This window comes from Pseudophryne corroboree, chromosome 8, assembly GCF_028390025.1.
Source record: "Pseudophryne corroboree isolate aPseCor3 chromosome 8, aPseCor3.hap2, whole genome shotgun sequence".
Lineage (NCBI taxonomy): Eukaryota > Metazoa > Chordata > Amphibia > Anura > Myobatrachidae > Pseudophryne > Pseudophryne corroboree.
The window spans coordinates 191,799,759-191,813,438 of record NC_086451.1 but is presented as its reverse complement, the minus strand read 5'-3'; the positions used below and the strand labels follow the sequence as shown (position 1 = coordinate 191,813,438).

The following is a 13,680-nucleotide window of genomic DNA, read 5'->3' as shown; positions in this document are numbered from 1 at the left end:
TACTGAAAATAAACAAAAGTAGTTGAGAATGAACTGGGTAGTTGCAGCTATGTCTGTTCTGCCGGTGCTTGGAGATGACAATCTTCAAGCACAGATGAGATTGCTATCTCTACTTTCTCTGACGTCCTAGTGGATGCTGGGAACTCCGTAAGGACCATGGGGAATAGCGGCTCCGCAGGAGACTGGGCACAACTAAAGAAAGCTTTTAGGTCACCTGGTGTGCACTGGCTCCTCCCACTATGACCCTCCTCCAAGCCTCAGTTAGATTTTGTGCCCGGCCGAGGTTGGATGCACACTAGGGGCTCTCCTGAGCTTCTAAAAAGAAAGTATATAATTAGGTTTTTTATTTTACAGTGAGACCTGCTGGCAACAGGCTCACTGCAGCGAGGGACTAAGGGGAGAAGAAGCGAACCTACCTGCTTGCAGCTAGCTTGGGCTTCTTAGGCTACTGGACACCATTAGCTCCAGAGGGATCGACCGCATGGAACTGGCCTTGGTGTTCGGTCCCGGAGCCGCGCCGCCGTCCCCCTTACAGAGCCAGAAGCAAGAAGAGGTCCGGAAAATCGGCGGCAGAAGACATCAGTCTTCACCAAGGTAGCGCACAGCACTGCAGCTGTGCGCCATTGCTCCTCATACACACTTCACACTCCGGTCACTGAGGGTGCAGGGCGCTAGGGGGGGGGCGCCCTGAGCAGCAATAAAAAGACCTTGGCTGGCAAAAATACCACAATATATAGCCCCAGAGGCTATATATGTGATAATTACCCCTGCCAGAATCCATAAAAAAGCGGGAGAATAGTCAGCGAAAAAGGGGCGGAGCTATCTCCTTCAGCACACTGGCGCCATTTCTCCCTCACAGCTCCGCTGGAAGGAAGCTCCCTGGCTCTCCCCTGCAGTCTACACTACAGAAAAGGGTAAAAAAGAGAGGGGGGGCACTAAATTTAGGCGCAGTATATATAACAGCAGCTATAGGGGACATAATTCAGTTAGTCCCTGCATTATATAGCGCTCTGGTGTGTGCTGGCATACTCTCACTCTGTCTCCCCAAAGGGCTTTTGTGGGTCCTGTCCTCTGTTAGAGCATTCCCTGTGTGTGTGCTGTGTGTCGGTACGGCTGTGTCGACATGTTTGATGAGGATAATGATGTGGAGGCGGAGCAGATGCCTATAGAAGGGATGTCACCCCCTGCGGGGCAGACACCTGAGTGGATGGACTTATGGAAGGAATTGCGTGCACGTGTCGACTCCTTACACACAAAATTTGACGAAAATGCGGGACAGCCGGCTTCTCAGCTCGTGCCTGTCCAGGCGTCTCAAATGCCATCGGGGGCTCTAAAACGCCCGCTACCTCAGATGGCAGACACGGATGTCGACACGGATACTGACACCAGTGTCGACGACGATGAGTCTAGTCTAATGTCCACTAAGGCCATTCGTTGCATGATTGAAGCAATGAAAGAGGTGTTACACATTTCAGATATAAACCCAGGTACCACTAAAAAGGGTATTATGTTTGGGGAGAAAAAACTACCCATAGTTTTTCCTCCATCAGAAGAATTAAATGAAGTGTGTGAAGAAGCGTGGGCTTTCCCTGATAAAAGATTGGTAATCTCTAAGAAGTTACTAATGGCGTTCCCTTTCCCGCCAGAGGATAGGTCACGTTGGGAGATACCCCCTAGGGTGGATAAAGCGCTCACACGTTTGTCTAAAAAGGTGGCACTACCGTCTCCGGATACGGCCGCCCTCAAGGAACCTGCTGATAGAAAGCAGGAGGCGATCCTGAAGTCTGTATATACACACTCAGGCATTATACTTAGACCAGCTATTGCGTCAGCATGGATGTGCAGTGCTGCAGCTGCGTGGTCAGATTCCCTGTCAGAAAATATTGACACCCTAGACAGGGACACTATTCTGCTAACCATAGAGCATATAAAAGACTCAGTCTTATACATGAGAGATGCACAGAGGGAGATCTGCCGGCTGGCATCTAAAATAAGTGCATTGTCCATTTCTGCTAGGAGAGGCTTATGGACTCGGCAGTGGACAGGGGATGCAGATTCCAAAAGGCACATGGAAGTTTTGCCTTATAAGGGTGAGGAGTTATTCGGGGATGGTCTCTCGGACCTAGTTTCCACAGCAACTGCTGGGAAGTCAGCATTTTTACCCCATGTTCCCTCACAGCCTAAAAAGGCGCCGTTTTATCAGGTACAGTCCTTTCGGACTCAGAAAAACAGGCGTGGAAAAGGCGGGTCCTTTCTGTCCAGAGGCAGAGGTAGGGGAAAAAGGCTGCAACAAACAGCAGGTTCCCAGGAGCAAAAGTCCTCCCCCGCTTCTTCCAAGTCCGCCGCATGACGGTGGGGCTCCACAGGCGGAGCCAGGTACGGTGGGGGGCCACCTCAAAAATTTCAGCGATCAGTGGGCTCGCTCACAGGTGGATCCCTGGATCCTGCAAATAGTATCTCAAGGGTACAAACTGGAATTCGAGGCGTCTCCACCCCACCGGTTCCTAAAATCTGCCTTGCCGATTACTCCTTCAGACAGGGAGGCTGTGCTAGCTGCAATTCACAAGCTGTATTCCCAGCAGGTGATAATCAAGGTGCCCCTACTTCAACAAGGACGGGGTTACTATTCCACACTGTTTGTGGTACCGAAACCGGACGGTTCGGTGAGACCCATTTTAAATTTGAAATCCTTGAACACATACATAAAAAAATCCAAGTTCAAGATGGAATCGCTCAGGGCGGTTATTGCAAGCCTGGACGAGGGGGATTACATGGTATCCCTGGACATCAAGGATGCTTACCTGCATGTCCCCATTTACTATCCTCACCAGGAGTACCTCAGATTTGTGGTACAGGATTGCCATTACCAATTCCAGACGCTGCCGTTTGGACTCTCCACGGCACCGAGGGTGTTTACCAAGGTAATGGCGGAAATGATGATACTCCTTCGAAGAAAGGGAGTTTTAATTATCCCGTACTTGGACGATCTCCTAATAAAGGCGAGGTCCAAGGAGCAGTTGTTGGTGGGAGTAGCACTATCTCAGGAGGTGCTACACCAGCACGGTTGGATTCTGAATATTCCAAAATCACAGCTGATTCCGACGACACGTCAACTGTTCCTGGGTATGATTCTGGATACAGTCCAGAAAAAAGTGTTTCTCCCGGAGGAGAAAGCCAAGGAGCTGTCATCTCTAGTCAGAGACCTCCTGAAACCAAAACAGGTATCGGTGCATCACTGCACGCGGGTCCTGGGAAAGATGGTGGCTTCTTACGAAGCAATTCCTTTCGGCAGGTTCCATGCCAGAATCTTTCAGTGGGACCTGTTGGACCAATGGTCCGGATCGCATCTTCAGATGCATCGCCTAATAACCCTGTCTCCAAGGCACAACCTCCACCCGGGAGAGTGGGGACTTCATCCAGAAGTCTTCACGCTGATTGTAAATCGATGGGAACGGCCACAGGTGGACATGATGGCGTCCCGCCTAAACAAAAAACTAGAGAGATCTTGCGCCAGGTCAAGGGACCCTCAGGTGATAGCTGTGGACGCTCTAGTGACACCGTGGGTGTACCAGTCAGTTTATGTGTTCCCTCCTCTGCCTCTCATACCAAGGGTACTGAGAATAATAAGAAAACGAGGAGTAAGAACAATACTCGTGGTTCCGGATTGGCCAAGACGAGCGTGGTACCTGGAACTTCAAGAAATGATCTCAGAGGACCCATGGCCTCTGCCACTCAGACAGGACCTGCTGCAGCAGGGGCCCTGTCTGTTCCAAGACTTACCGCGGCTGCGTTTGACGACATGGCGATTGAACACCGGATCCTGAAGGAAAAGGGCATTCCGGAGGAAGTCATTCCTACGCTGATTAAAGCCAGGAAAGATGTAACTGCAAAGCATTATCACCGCATATGGCGGAAGTATGTTGCTTGGTGTGAGGCCAAAAAGGCCCCAACAGAGGAATTTCAACTAGGTCGATTTCTACATTTCCTACAAGCAGGAGTGACTATGGGCCTGAAATTAGGCTCCATTAAGGTACAGATCTCGGCTCTGTCGATTTTCTTCCAGAAAGAACTAGCTTCACTACCTGAAGTTCAGACGTTTGTGAAAGGAGTGCTGCATATTCAGCCCCCGTTTGTGCCTCCAGTGACACCTTGGGATCTCAACGTGGTGTTGAGTTTCTTAAAATCACATTGGTTTGAGCCACTTAAAACCGTGGATCTAAAATATCTCACGTGGAAAGTGGTCATGTTATTGGCCTTGGCTTCGGCCAGGCGTGTGTCAGATTTGGCGGCTTTGTCATGTATAAGCCCTTATCTGATTTTCCATATGGATAGGGCGGAATTAAGGACTCGTCCCCAGTTTCTCCCTAAGGTGGTATCAGCTTTTCACTTGAACCAACCTATTGTGGTGCCTGCGGCTACTAGGGACTTGGAGGATTCCAAGTTACTGGACGTAGTCAGGGCCTTGAAAATTTATGTTTCCAGGACGGCTAGAGTCAGGAAAACTGACTCGCTATTTATCCTGTATGCACCCAACAAACTGGGTGCTCCTGCTTCTAAGCAGACTATTGCTCGCTGGATTCAATTCAGCTGGCGCATTCTGCGGCTGGACTGCCGCATCCTAAATCAGTAAAAGCCCATTCCACAAGGAAGGTGGGCTCATCTTGGACGGCTGCCCGAGGGGTCTCGGCTTTACAACTTTGCCGAGCTGCTACTTGGTCAGGGGCAAACACGTTTGCAAAATTCTACAAATTTGATACCCTGGCTGAGGAGGACCTTGAGTTCTCTCATTCGGTGCTGCAGAGTCATCCGCACTCTCCCGCCCGTTTGGGAGCTTTGGTATAATCCCCATGGTCCTTACGGAGTTCCCAGCATCCACTAGGACGTCAGAGAAAATAAGATTTTACTTACCGGTAAATCTATTTCTCGTAGTCCGTAGTGGATGCTGGGCGCCCATCCCAAGTGCGGATTGTCTGCAATACTTGTACATAGTTATTGTTAACTAAAGGGTTATGGTTGAGCCATCTGTTGAGAGGCTCAGTTGTTTTCATACTGTTAAACTGGGTATAGTATCACGAGTTATACGGTGTGATTGGTGTGGCTGGTAGGAGTCTTACCCGGGATTCAAAATCCTTCCTTATTATGTCAGCTCGTCCGGGCACAGTGTCCTAACTGAGGCTTGGAGGAGGGTCATAGTGGGAGGAGCCAGTGCACACCAGGTGACCTAAAAGCTTTCTTTAGTTGTGCCCAGTCTCCTGCGGAGCCGCTATTCCCCATGGTCCTTACGGAGTTCCCAGCATCCACTACGGACTACGAGAAATAGATTTACCGGTAAGTAAAATCTTATTTTCTCTAACGTCCTAGTGGATGCTGGGGACTCCGTAAGGACCATGGGGAATAGACGGGCTCCGCAGGAGACTGGGCACTCTAAGAAAGAATTAGGACTACTGGTGTGCACTGGCTACTCCCTCTATGCCCCTCCTCCAGACCTCCGTTAGAGTCTGTGCCCAGACGGAGCTGGGTGCATTTTAGTGAGCTTTCCTGAGCTTGCTAATAAGAAAGTATTTCAGTTAGGTTTTTTTATTTTCAGAGAGCTTCTGCTGGCAACAGACTCTCTGCTACGTGGGACTGAGGGGAGAGAAGCAAACCTACTAACTGCGGCTAGGTTGCGCTTCTTAGGCTACTGGACACCATTAGCTCCAGAGGGATCGAACACTGGATCTTAACCTTGGTCGTCCGTTCCCGGAGCCGCGACGCCGTCCCCCTCGCAGAGCCAGAAGACAGAAGCCTGAGGGTGAAGAAAGAAGACTGCAAAATCGGCGGCAGAAGACTCCTGTCTTCATATGAGGTAGCGCACAGCACTGCAGCTGTGCGCCATTGCTCCCACACTAACCCACACACTCCGGTCACTGTAGGGTGCAGGCCGCAGGGGGGGCGCCCTGGGCAGCAATTGAGTACCTCCTGGCAAAAAGCAGCATATATACAGCTGGGCACTGTAATATGCATGAGCCCCCGCCATTATTTTTACACAAAATCGCAGGACAGAAGCCCGCCGCTGAGGGGGCGGGGCTTCTTCCTCAGCACTCACCAGCGCCATTTTCTCTCCACAGCTCCGCTGGGTGGAAGCTCCCCAGGCTTTACCCTGCAGAAGCACGATAGAAGAGGGGGGAAAGAGAGGGGGGGGGGCACATAAATTTGGCGTAAAAACAATATATACAGCAGCTACTGGGTTAACACTAAGTTACGGTGTGATTCCTGGGTCATATAGCGCTGGGGTGTGTGCTGGCATACTCTCTCTCTGTCTCTCCAAAGGGCCTTGTGGGGGAACTCTTCATATAGAGCATCCCCTGTGTGTGTGGTGTGTCGGTACGTGTGTGTCGATATGTCTGAGGTAAAAGGCTCCCCTAAGGAGGAGATGGAGCTAATATGTGTGTGAGGGTGACTCCGTCGACAACGCCGACACCTGTTTGGATATGTGTAAGTGCTAAGGTGAATTTATTGCACAAAAGATTAGAGAACAGACAGGAAATCTACCCATGTCTGTCCCTATGGCGCAGAGACCTTCAGAGTCTCACAATGCTCACTATCCAAAATAATAAACCCTGATATCGACACGGAGTTTGACTCCAGTGTCGACTACGATAATGCAAAGTTACAGCCAAAATGGCAGAAAGGTATTCAATATATGATTATTGTAATAAAAGATGATTTGCATATCACTGATGACTCATTTGTCCCTGACACAAGGGTACACATGTTTAAGGGGAAGAAAGCGGAGGTAAATTTCCCTCCTCTCATGAGGAAAAAGAGCGGGAATCTCCAGACAAGAGACTGCAGCTACCCACAAAGAATTCTCAGGCAGTATACTTTCCCCACTAGGGCCAGGATGTGATGGGAATCTTCCCCTAGGGTGTCACGTTTGCCCAGAAGGTAGCCTTAGCTATTCTCAGGGAGCCTGCAGATAGCGTGCACATTCTGGTACACTACTCAGACCGGCGATTGTGTCGGCATGGGTTTATAGCGCTGTGGCAGCGTGGACAGGTACCTTATCAGCAGAGATTGAGATCCTAGTGTGTGTATATATATATATATATATATATAGATATATAGATATATATATATATATATATATATATATATATATATATATATATATATATATATATAGAGAGAGAGATATATATATATATACTAAAGATGCTGTCTTAAGAGATATATATATATATATATATATATATATATATATATATATATATATATATATATATATATATATATATATATATATATAAAACATGCCCAAAGAGACATGAGTCTACTGGGTCCTAGAGTCAAAGCTATGTCGATTTCTGCTTGACGTGTCCTGTAGAATATGCAATGGACAGATGATGCCGATTTAAGAGGCATATGGAAGGCTGAGGATTGTGTGGAGAAGGGTTCTCGTGCCTGGTTTCCACAGCTATAGCTGGTAATTCTGATATTTTGCCTTATATTCCTTCACAGCCTAGGAAAGCACTACATTATCAAATGCAGCCTTTCAAACAAAGAAACAAGAAAGTCTGAGGTGCGTCCTTTCTTGCCAGAGGCGGGGGCAGAGGAAAGAAGCTGCACAACACAGCTAGTTCCCAGGAACAGAAGTCCTCCACGGCCTCTACAAAATCCACTGCATGTCGCTGGGGCTCCACAGGCGGAGCTAGGCCCGGTGGGGGCACGCCTTCGTAAGTTCAGCCACAAGTGGGTTCACTCCCTGTTAGATCCCTGGGCAATAGATATTGTGTCTCAGGGATACAAGCTGGACTTTGAGGAGATGCCCCCTCACCGACGGCCCTGCCGGCTTCCCCCCACGAGAGGGAAACAGTGTTAACTGCAATTCACAAATTGTATCTTCAACAGGTGGTGGTCAAGGTTCCCCTCCTTCAACAAGGAGGGGGTTATTATTCGACCATGTTGTAGTCCCGAAACCAGACGGTTCGGTCAGACCCATATTGAATTTAAAATCCCTGAACATATACCTGAAAAGGTTCAAGTTCAAGATGGAATCGCTAAGAGCGGTCATTGCAAGCCTGAAAGGGGGAGATTTTATGGTGATTCGGGACATAAAGGATGCATACCTTCATGTCCCCATTTATCCACCCCATCAGGCGTACCTCAGAATTGCGGTACGGGATTGTCATTACCAATTTCAGACGTTGCCGTTTGGTCTCTCCACGGCCCCAAGAATATTCAGCAAGGTAATGGCGGAAATGATGGTGCTCCTGCGGAAGCAATGTGTCACTATTATCACGTACTTGGACGATCTCATAAAAGCGAGATCAAGAGAGCAGTGGCTGAACAGCGTATCACTTTCTCTGGAAGTGTAACGGCAACACGGCTGGATTCTATATATTCCAAAGTCGCAGTTGGTTCCTACAGCTCATCTGCCTCTCCTAGGCATGATCCTAGACACAGACCAGAAAAGGGTTTATCTCCCGATAGAGAGAGCTCAGGAGCTCGTGACACTGGTCAGGAATTTATTAAAACCAAAACAGGTGTCAGTGCATCACTGCACTCGAGTCCTGGGAAGGATGGTGGCATCATACGAGGCCATTCCCTTCGGCAGGTTCCATGAGAGGACCTTCCAATGGGACTTGCTGGACAAGTGGTCCGGATTACATCTTCAGATGCATCGGTTAATCACCCTATCCCCCTGGGCCAGGGTGTCTTTCCTGTGGTGGCTGCAGAGTGCTCACCTTCGCGAAGGTCGCATGTTCGGCATTCAGGACTGGGTCCTGCCCCCCACCAGGACGTGACCACGGATGCAAGCCTCTGAGGGTGGGGGGCAATCACATAGGGAAGACATTTTCAAGGGCTGTGGTCACGTCAGGAGACTTGCCTTCACATCAATATCCTGAAATTAAGGGCCATATACGACACCCTAAGTCAAGCGGAGACCCTGTTTCGCAACCAATCGGTGCTGATTCAATCAGACAACATCACCGCAATGGCTCATGTAAACCGCCAAGGCGGCACAAGGAGCAGGGTGGCGATGGCGGAAGCCACCGGAATTCTTCGATGGGCGGAGAATCACGTACGAGCACTGTCATCAGTGTTCATTCCGGCAGTGGACAACTGGGAAGCAGACTTCCTCAGCAGGCACGACCTCCACCCGGGAGAGCGGGGACTTTATCAAGAAGTCTTCGCACAGATTGTAGGTCGGTGGGAACTGCCACAGATGGACATGATGGCATCCCGCCTCAACAAAAAGCTATAGAGGTATTGCGCCAGGTCAAGAGACCCTCAGGCGATAGCTGTAGACGCACTGGTGACACCGTGGATGTTCCAGTCGGTTTATGTGTTTCCTCCTCTTCCTCTCATACCCAAGGTGATGAGAATCATAGGAAAAGGAGGAGTGAGAACAATACTCATTGTTCCGGATTGGCCAAGAAGGACTTGGTATCCAGATCTGCAATAAATGCTCACAGAGGACCCATAGCCTCTGCCTCTCAGACAGGACTTGTTGCAGCAGGGGCCCTGTCTGTTCCAAGACTTACCGCGGCTGCGTTTGTTGGCATGGCGGTTGAACGCCGGATCCTGGCAGAAAAAGGCATTCCGGATGAGGTTATTCCTACACGGATAAAGGCTAGGAAGGACGTGACGGCTAAACATTTTCACCGTATATGGCGGAAAAAAATTTTGCTTGGTGTGAGGCCAGGAATGCCTCTACGGACGAATTCCAGCTGGGCCGTTTCTTTCACTTCCTACAGTCGGGAGTGACATTGGGCCTTAAATTGGGTTCCATTAGGGTCCAGGTTTCGGCCCTATCCGTTTTCTTTAAAAAAGAACTGACTTCTCTTCCTGAAGTCCAGACGTTGTATAGGGAGTGCTGCATATTCAGCCCCCTTTTGTGCCACCAGTGGCACCTTGGGATCTTAACGTGGTGTTGAGTTTCCTGAAATCTCACTGGTTTGAGCCACTCAAGACCGTGGAGTTAAAATATCTCACGTGGAAAGTGGTCATGCTATTGGCCTTAGCTTCGGCTAGGCGTGTGTCAGAATTGGCGGCTTTGTCATGTAAAAGCCCCTATCTGGTTTTCCATATGGACAGGGCAGGATTACGGACTCGTCTGCAATTTCTGCCGAAGGTGGTGTCATCTTTTCATTTGAACCAACCTATTGTGGTGCCTGCGGCTACTCGTGACTTGGAGGATTCCAGGTTACTAGATGTAGTCAGGGCTTTGAAGATTTACGTTGCCAGAGCAGCTAGAGTCAGGAAAACTGACTTGCTGTTTATCCTGTATGCATCCAACAAGCTGGGTGCTCCTGCTTCAAAGCAAACTATTGCTCGCTGGATCTGTAACACGATTCAGCAGGCTCATTCTGCGGCTGGATTGCCGCATCCAAAATCGGTAGAAGCCCATTCCACAAGGGAGGTGGGCTCTTCTTGGGCGGCTGCCCGAGGGGTCTCGGCATTACAGCTTTGCCGAGCAGCTACTTGGTCGGGTTCAAACATTTTTGCAAAATTCTACAAGTTTGATACCCTGGCTGAGGAGGACCTTGTGTTTGCCCATTCGGTGCTGCAGAGTCATCCGCACTCTCCCGCCCGTTTGGGAGCTTTGATATAATCCCCATGGTCCTTACGGAGTCCCCAGCATCCACTAGGACGTTAGAGAAAATAAGATTTTACTCACCGGTAAATCTATTTCTCGTAGTCCGTAGTGGATGCTGGGCGCCCGTCCCAAGTGCGGACTTCTTCTGCAATACTTGTATATTGTTATTGCTTAATTAAGGGTTATGTTATGTTGGCATCCTATTTGTTGATGTTCTGTTGTTGTTCATACTGTTAACTGGGTATGTTATCACAAATTGTACGGTGTGATTGGTGTGGCTGGTATGAGTCTTACCCTGGATTCCAAAATCCTTTCCTTGTAATGTCAGCTCTTACGGGCACAGTTTCCTTAACTGAGGTCTGGAGGAGGGGCATAGAGGGAGGAGCCAGTGCACACCAGTAGTCCTAATTCTTTCTTAGAGTGCCCAGTCTCCTGCGGAGCCCGTCTATTCCCCATGGTCCTTACGGAGTCCCCAGCATCCACTACAGACTACGAGAAATAGATTTACCGGTGAGTAAAATCTTATTTTTAACTGGACCCGGGTCACCATGTCACCTGGGTCCTTCCCAAGTCCAACCCTGCTCGCTACCCAGGTTGGATTCTCGGCTCACTGTACTCCAATTATTTTTTGGGGACTCTTTTCCACTGAGCCGTGACCTGGATTAACCTGGCAATAATCCGGGTTATTGTGGCAGTGGAAAAGGGGTATTATAAACATTGGTGCTGAGGGGGGCAGTGGGTGGGGGGGGGGGGTGTAGCGAGTACTAATTACTTGGACTTGCTGGAGGTGCTCGGATCCACTGCAGGTCCCACCTACACGGCCGGCGCCATCTTTGGGAAGATGGCGCCGCACCTTGAGAGCAAAGACACTGGAGACTCTTTGCTCTCTAGTGTACATGTGCCATCTTCCCAAATATCACTGGGAAGATGGCGCCAAACGAAGAGGGGGGACCCGCTTCCCAGACCAAGCTAGATATGAAGCGGTTGCCAGCTCCTAGAGTGTTGTAATGCACAATTAACACTCATTAGCACAATTCACACTCACACCTGTTTTTCATCCCATAGATTGAAAATACTTGACTCTAATTTCACCTTCAAAATGTCTGCTAAGCCTAAAGGGTCACATACTTTTGGCACTCATAGATATACAGTATGACATTGGAACTTTATCCTCAGTAAAAATAATGAGCACGTCTAATTTTTTCGTCTCATTTGTTTGATTTAGTACTCTTTATCTAATTTTAGGACTCGTGTGAAAACCTGAGTTAGTTTTAGGCCAAATTTCAGCAGAAATGTAGTAAATTCTGAAGGGTTCACAAACTTTCAAGCACCACTGTACAAATATAAAAGTTGTTTTTTCCCATACATTGTAAAAATAAAAACATGTAAAAATCTAAATTTATATCCAGTCTTTATTTTAATTTATTTTCTGTATAAACATTTGTTACTGGTAATTTTCCACGGATAAATGTATATATTTTTGAATATATAAAGTCTGGTTAAATATTTTGATAAAGGACACAGGTATTCCAAGAGTACTGCACATTACAGGTATAGCCAATATAGCATTTAGTAGGGGAGGATTACTCTCACATGGGGGCATATGTAATAAAGTATGAGTTTTCCGGAGGTGCGGGCTGCCGACCAATTTTGGACCCTTTTTTAAGGCATGGTTATGCTTTGTAAGTGATTGCCGCTGTAAAAAGAAGTCAGAGATCGGCAGGCATCCTGAATCTTCGGCAAACTCTGACCCTATTAGATATGCCCCATAAGGAGAACTGAACAAGAAGTTAGAATAATTTTAATCATAAAGATAAATGGGTAAACAAATAGACTGCCAAACGTGTTCCTGCAATATGAAATCAGTTAAAAGGTTATCTGGGTCAATGGCCAGAAATAAACTAAAAATACAAAATGTTTTTCCTTAATGCATTAAGTAGGACATGTATGGCAGCTGCATATTATATTTAAGTATAGGTTATCCCAGAATTGATTCTTTATAACACTAATGTTTTGTGCTTGTATTCCTCTTACAGAATGTGGTCAAGCTCATGAGAGGTCTACTTCAATGTATGATGAGACAGGTAAATATGTACTGATCATCACAATACAATATTGTGCACATAATTGCATACGTAAGGGGGGATTTATCAATGAGTTTTATCTTACACAACAAGTTTTAAAACTTGTTGCGTATGATAAATGGTGCTCCAACCAATCGGCTCCCTATTGTCATTTTTCAAACACATGACAGGAGCTGATTGGCTGGGGCACCATTTATCATACACAATGAGTTTTCTCATACTTTCTAGAGGATGCTGGGGATGCTTCAAGAACCATGGGGTATAGACTGGATCCGCAGGAGACATAGGCACACTATAAGATTTTGAATGGGTGTGAACTGGCTCCTCCCTCTATGCCCCTCCTCCAGACTCCAGTTAGATTCTGTGCCCAGTGAGACTGGATGCACACTGAGGAGCTCTCCAGAGTTTCTCAGAAAAAGACTTTTGTTAGGTTTGTTATTTTCAGGCAAACCTGCTGGCTACAGGCTCCCTGCATCGTGGGACTGAGGGGAGAGAAGCAGACCTACTTCTTCTGAGTTCAAGGGCTCTGCTTCTTAGGCTACTGGACACCATAAGCTCCAGAGGGTTCGATCACTTGGTGCGCCTAGCTGCTTGTTCCTGGAGCCGCGCCGTCACCCCCCTCACAGAGCCAGAAGACAGAAGCCGGGTGAGTATAGGAAGATCAGAAGACTTCAGTGACGGTAGAAGATGGCGTTTGAGGTACCGCGCAGCGGTCGCGCTGCGCGCCATGCTCCCACACATAACACAGCAATGTGCGCCATGTAGGGGCAGTCTGGGCAGTCTTTTTACTCGCTAACAGGTCTGGGCAGTCTTTTTACTCGCTTCAGTACCGGGATAGGCGCTGGGTTGTGAGCTGGCAGAACTCCCTCTGTGTCTCTCTTACAGGCTTTGTTGTGGGTCTGTCTCCTATAGCCCCAGTGTGGTTGTGGGTGTCGGTAAGTGTGTGTCGACATGTCTGAGTGCTCTTCCCAGGAGGAGGCTGGAATGGGGACAGAAAATACTGTGAGAGTGACC

The 13,680-nt window shown here is 48.2% G+C and overlaps 1 protein-coding gene across 12 annotated transcripts in view; it reads left to right on the top strand.

The window, feature by feature from the left end:
- PHKA1 (phosphorylase kinase regulatory subunit alpha 1) overlaps positions 1-13,680 on the top strand; it is an 828,488-nt gene that overhangs the window by 133,892 nt on the left and 680,916 nt on the right. For all 12 annotated transcript variants that reach the window (XM_063937031.1, XM_063937029.1, XM_063937030.1 and 9 more), the window contains one exon: positions 12,619-12,666. In XM_063937031.1, the coding sequence (XP_063793101.1) occupies positions 12,619-12,666 (48 nt within the window). The remainder of the gene's footprint in view (positions 1-12,618; positions 12,667-13,680) is intronic.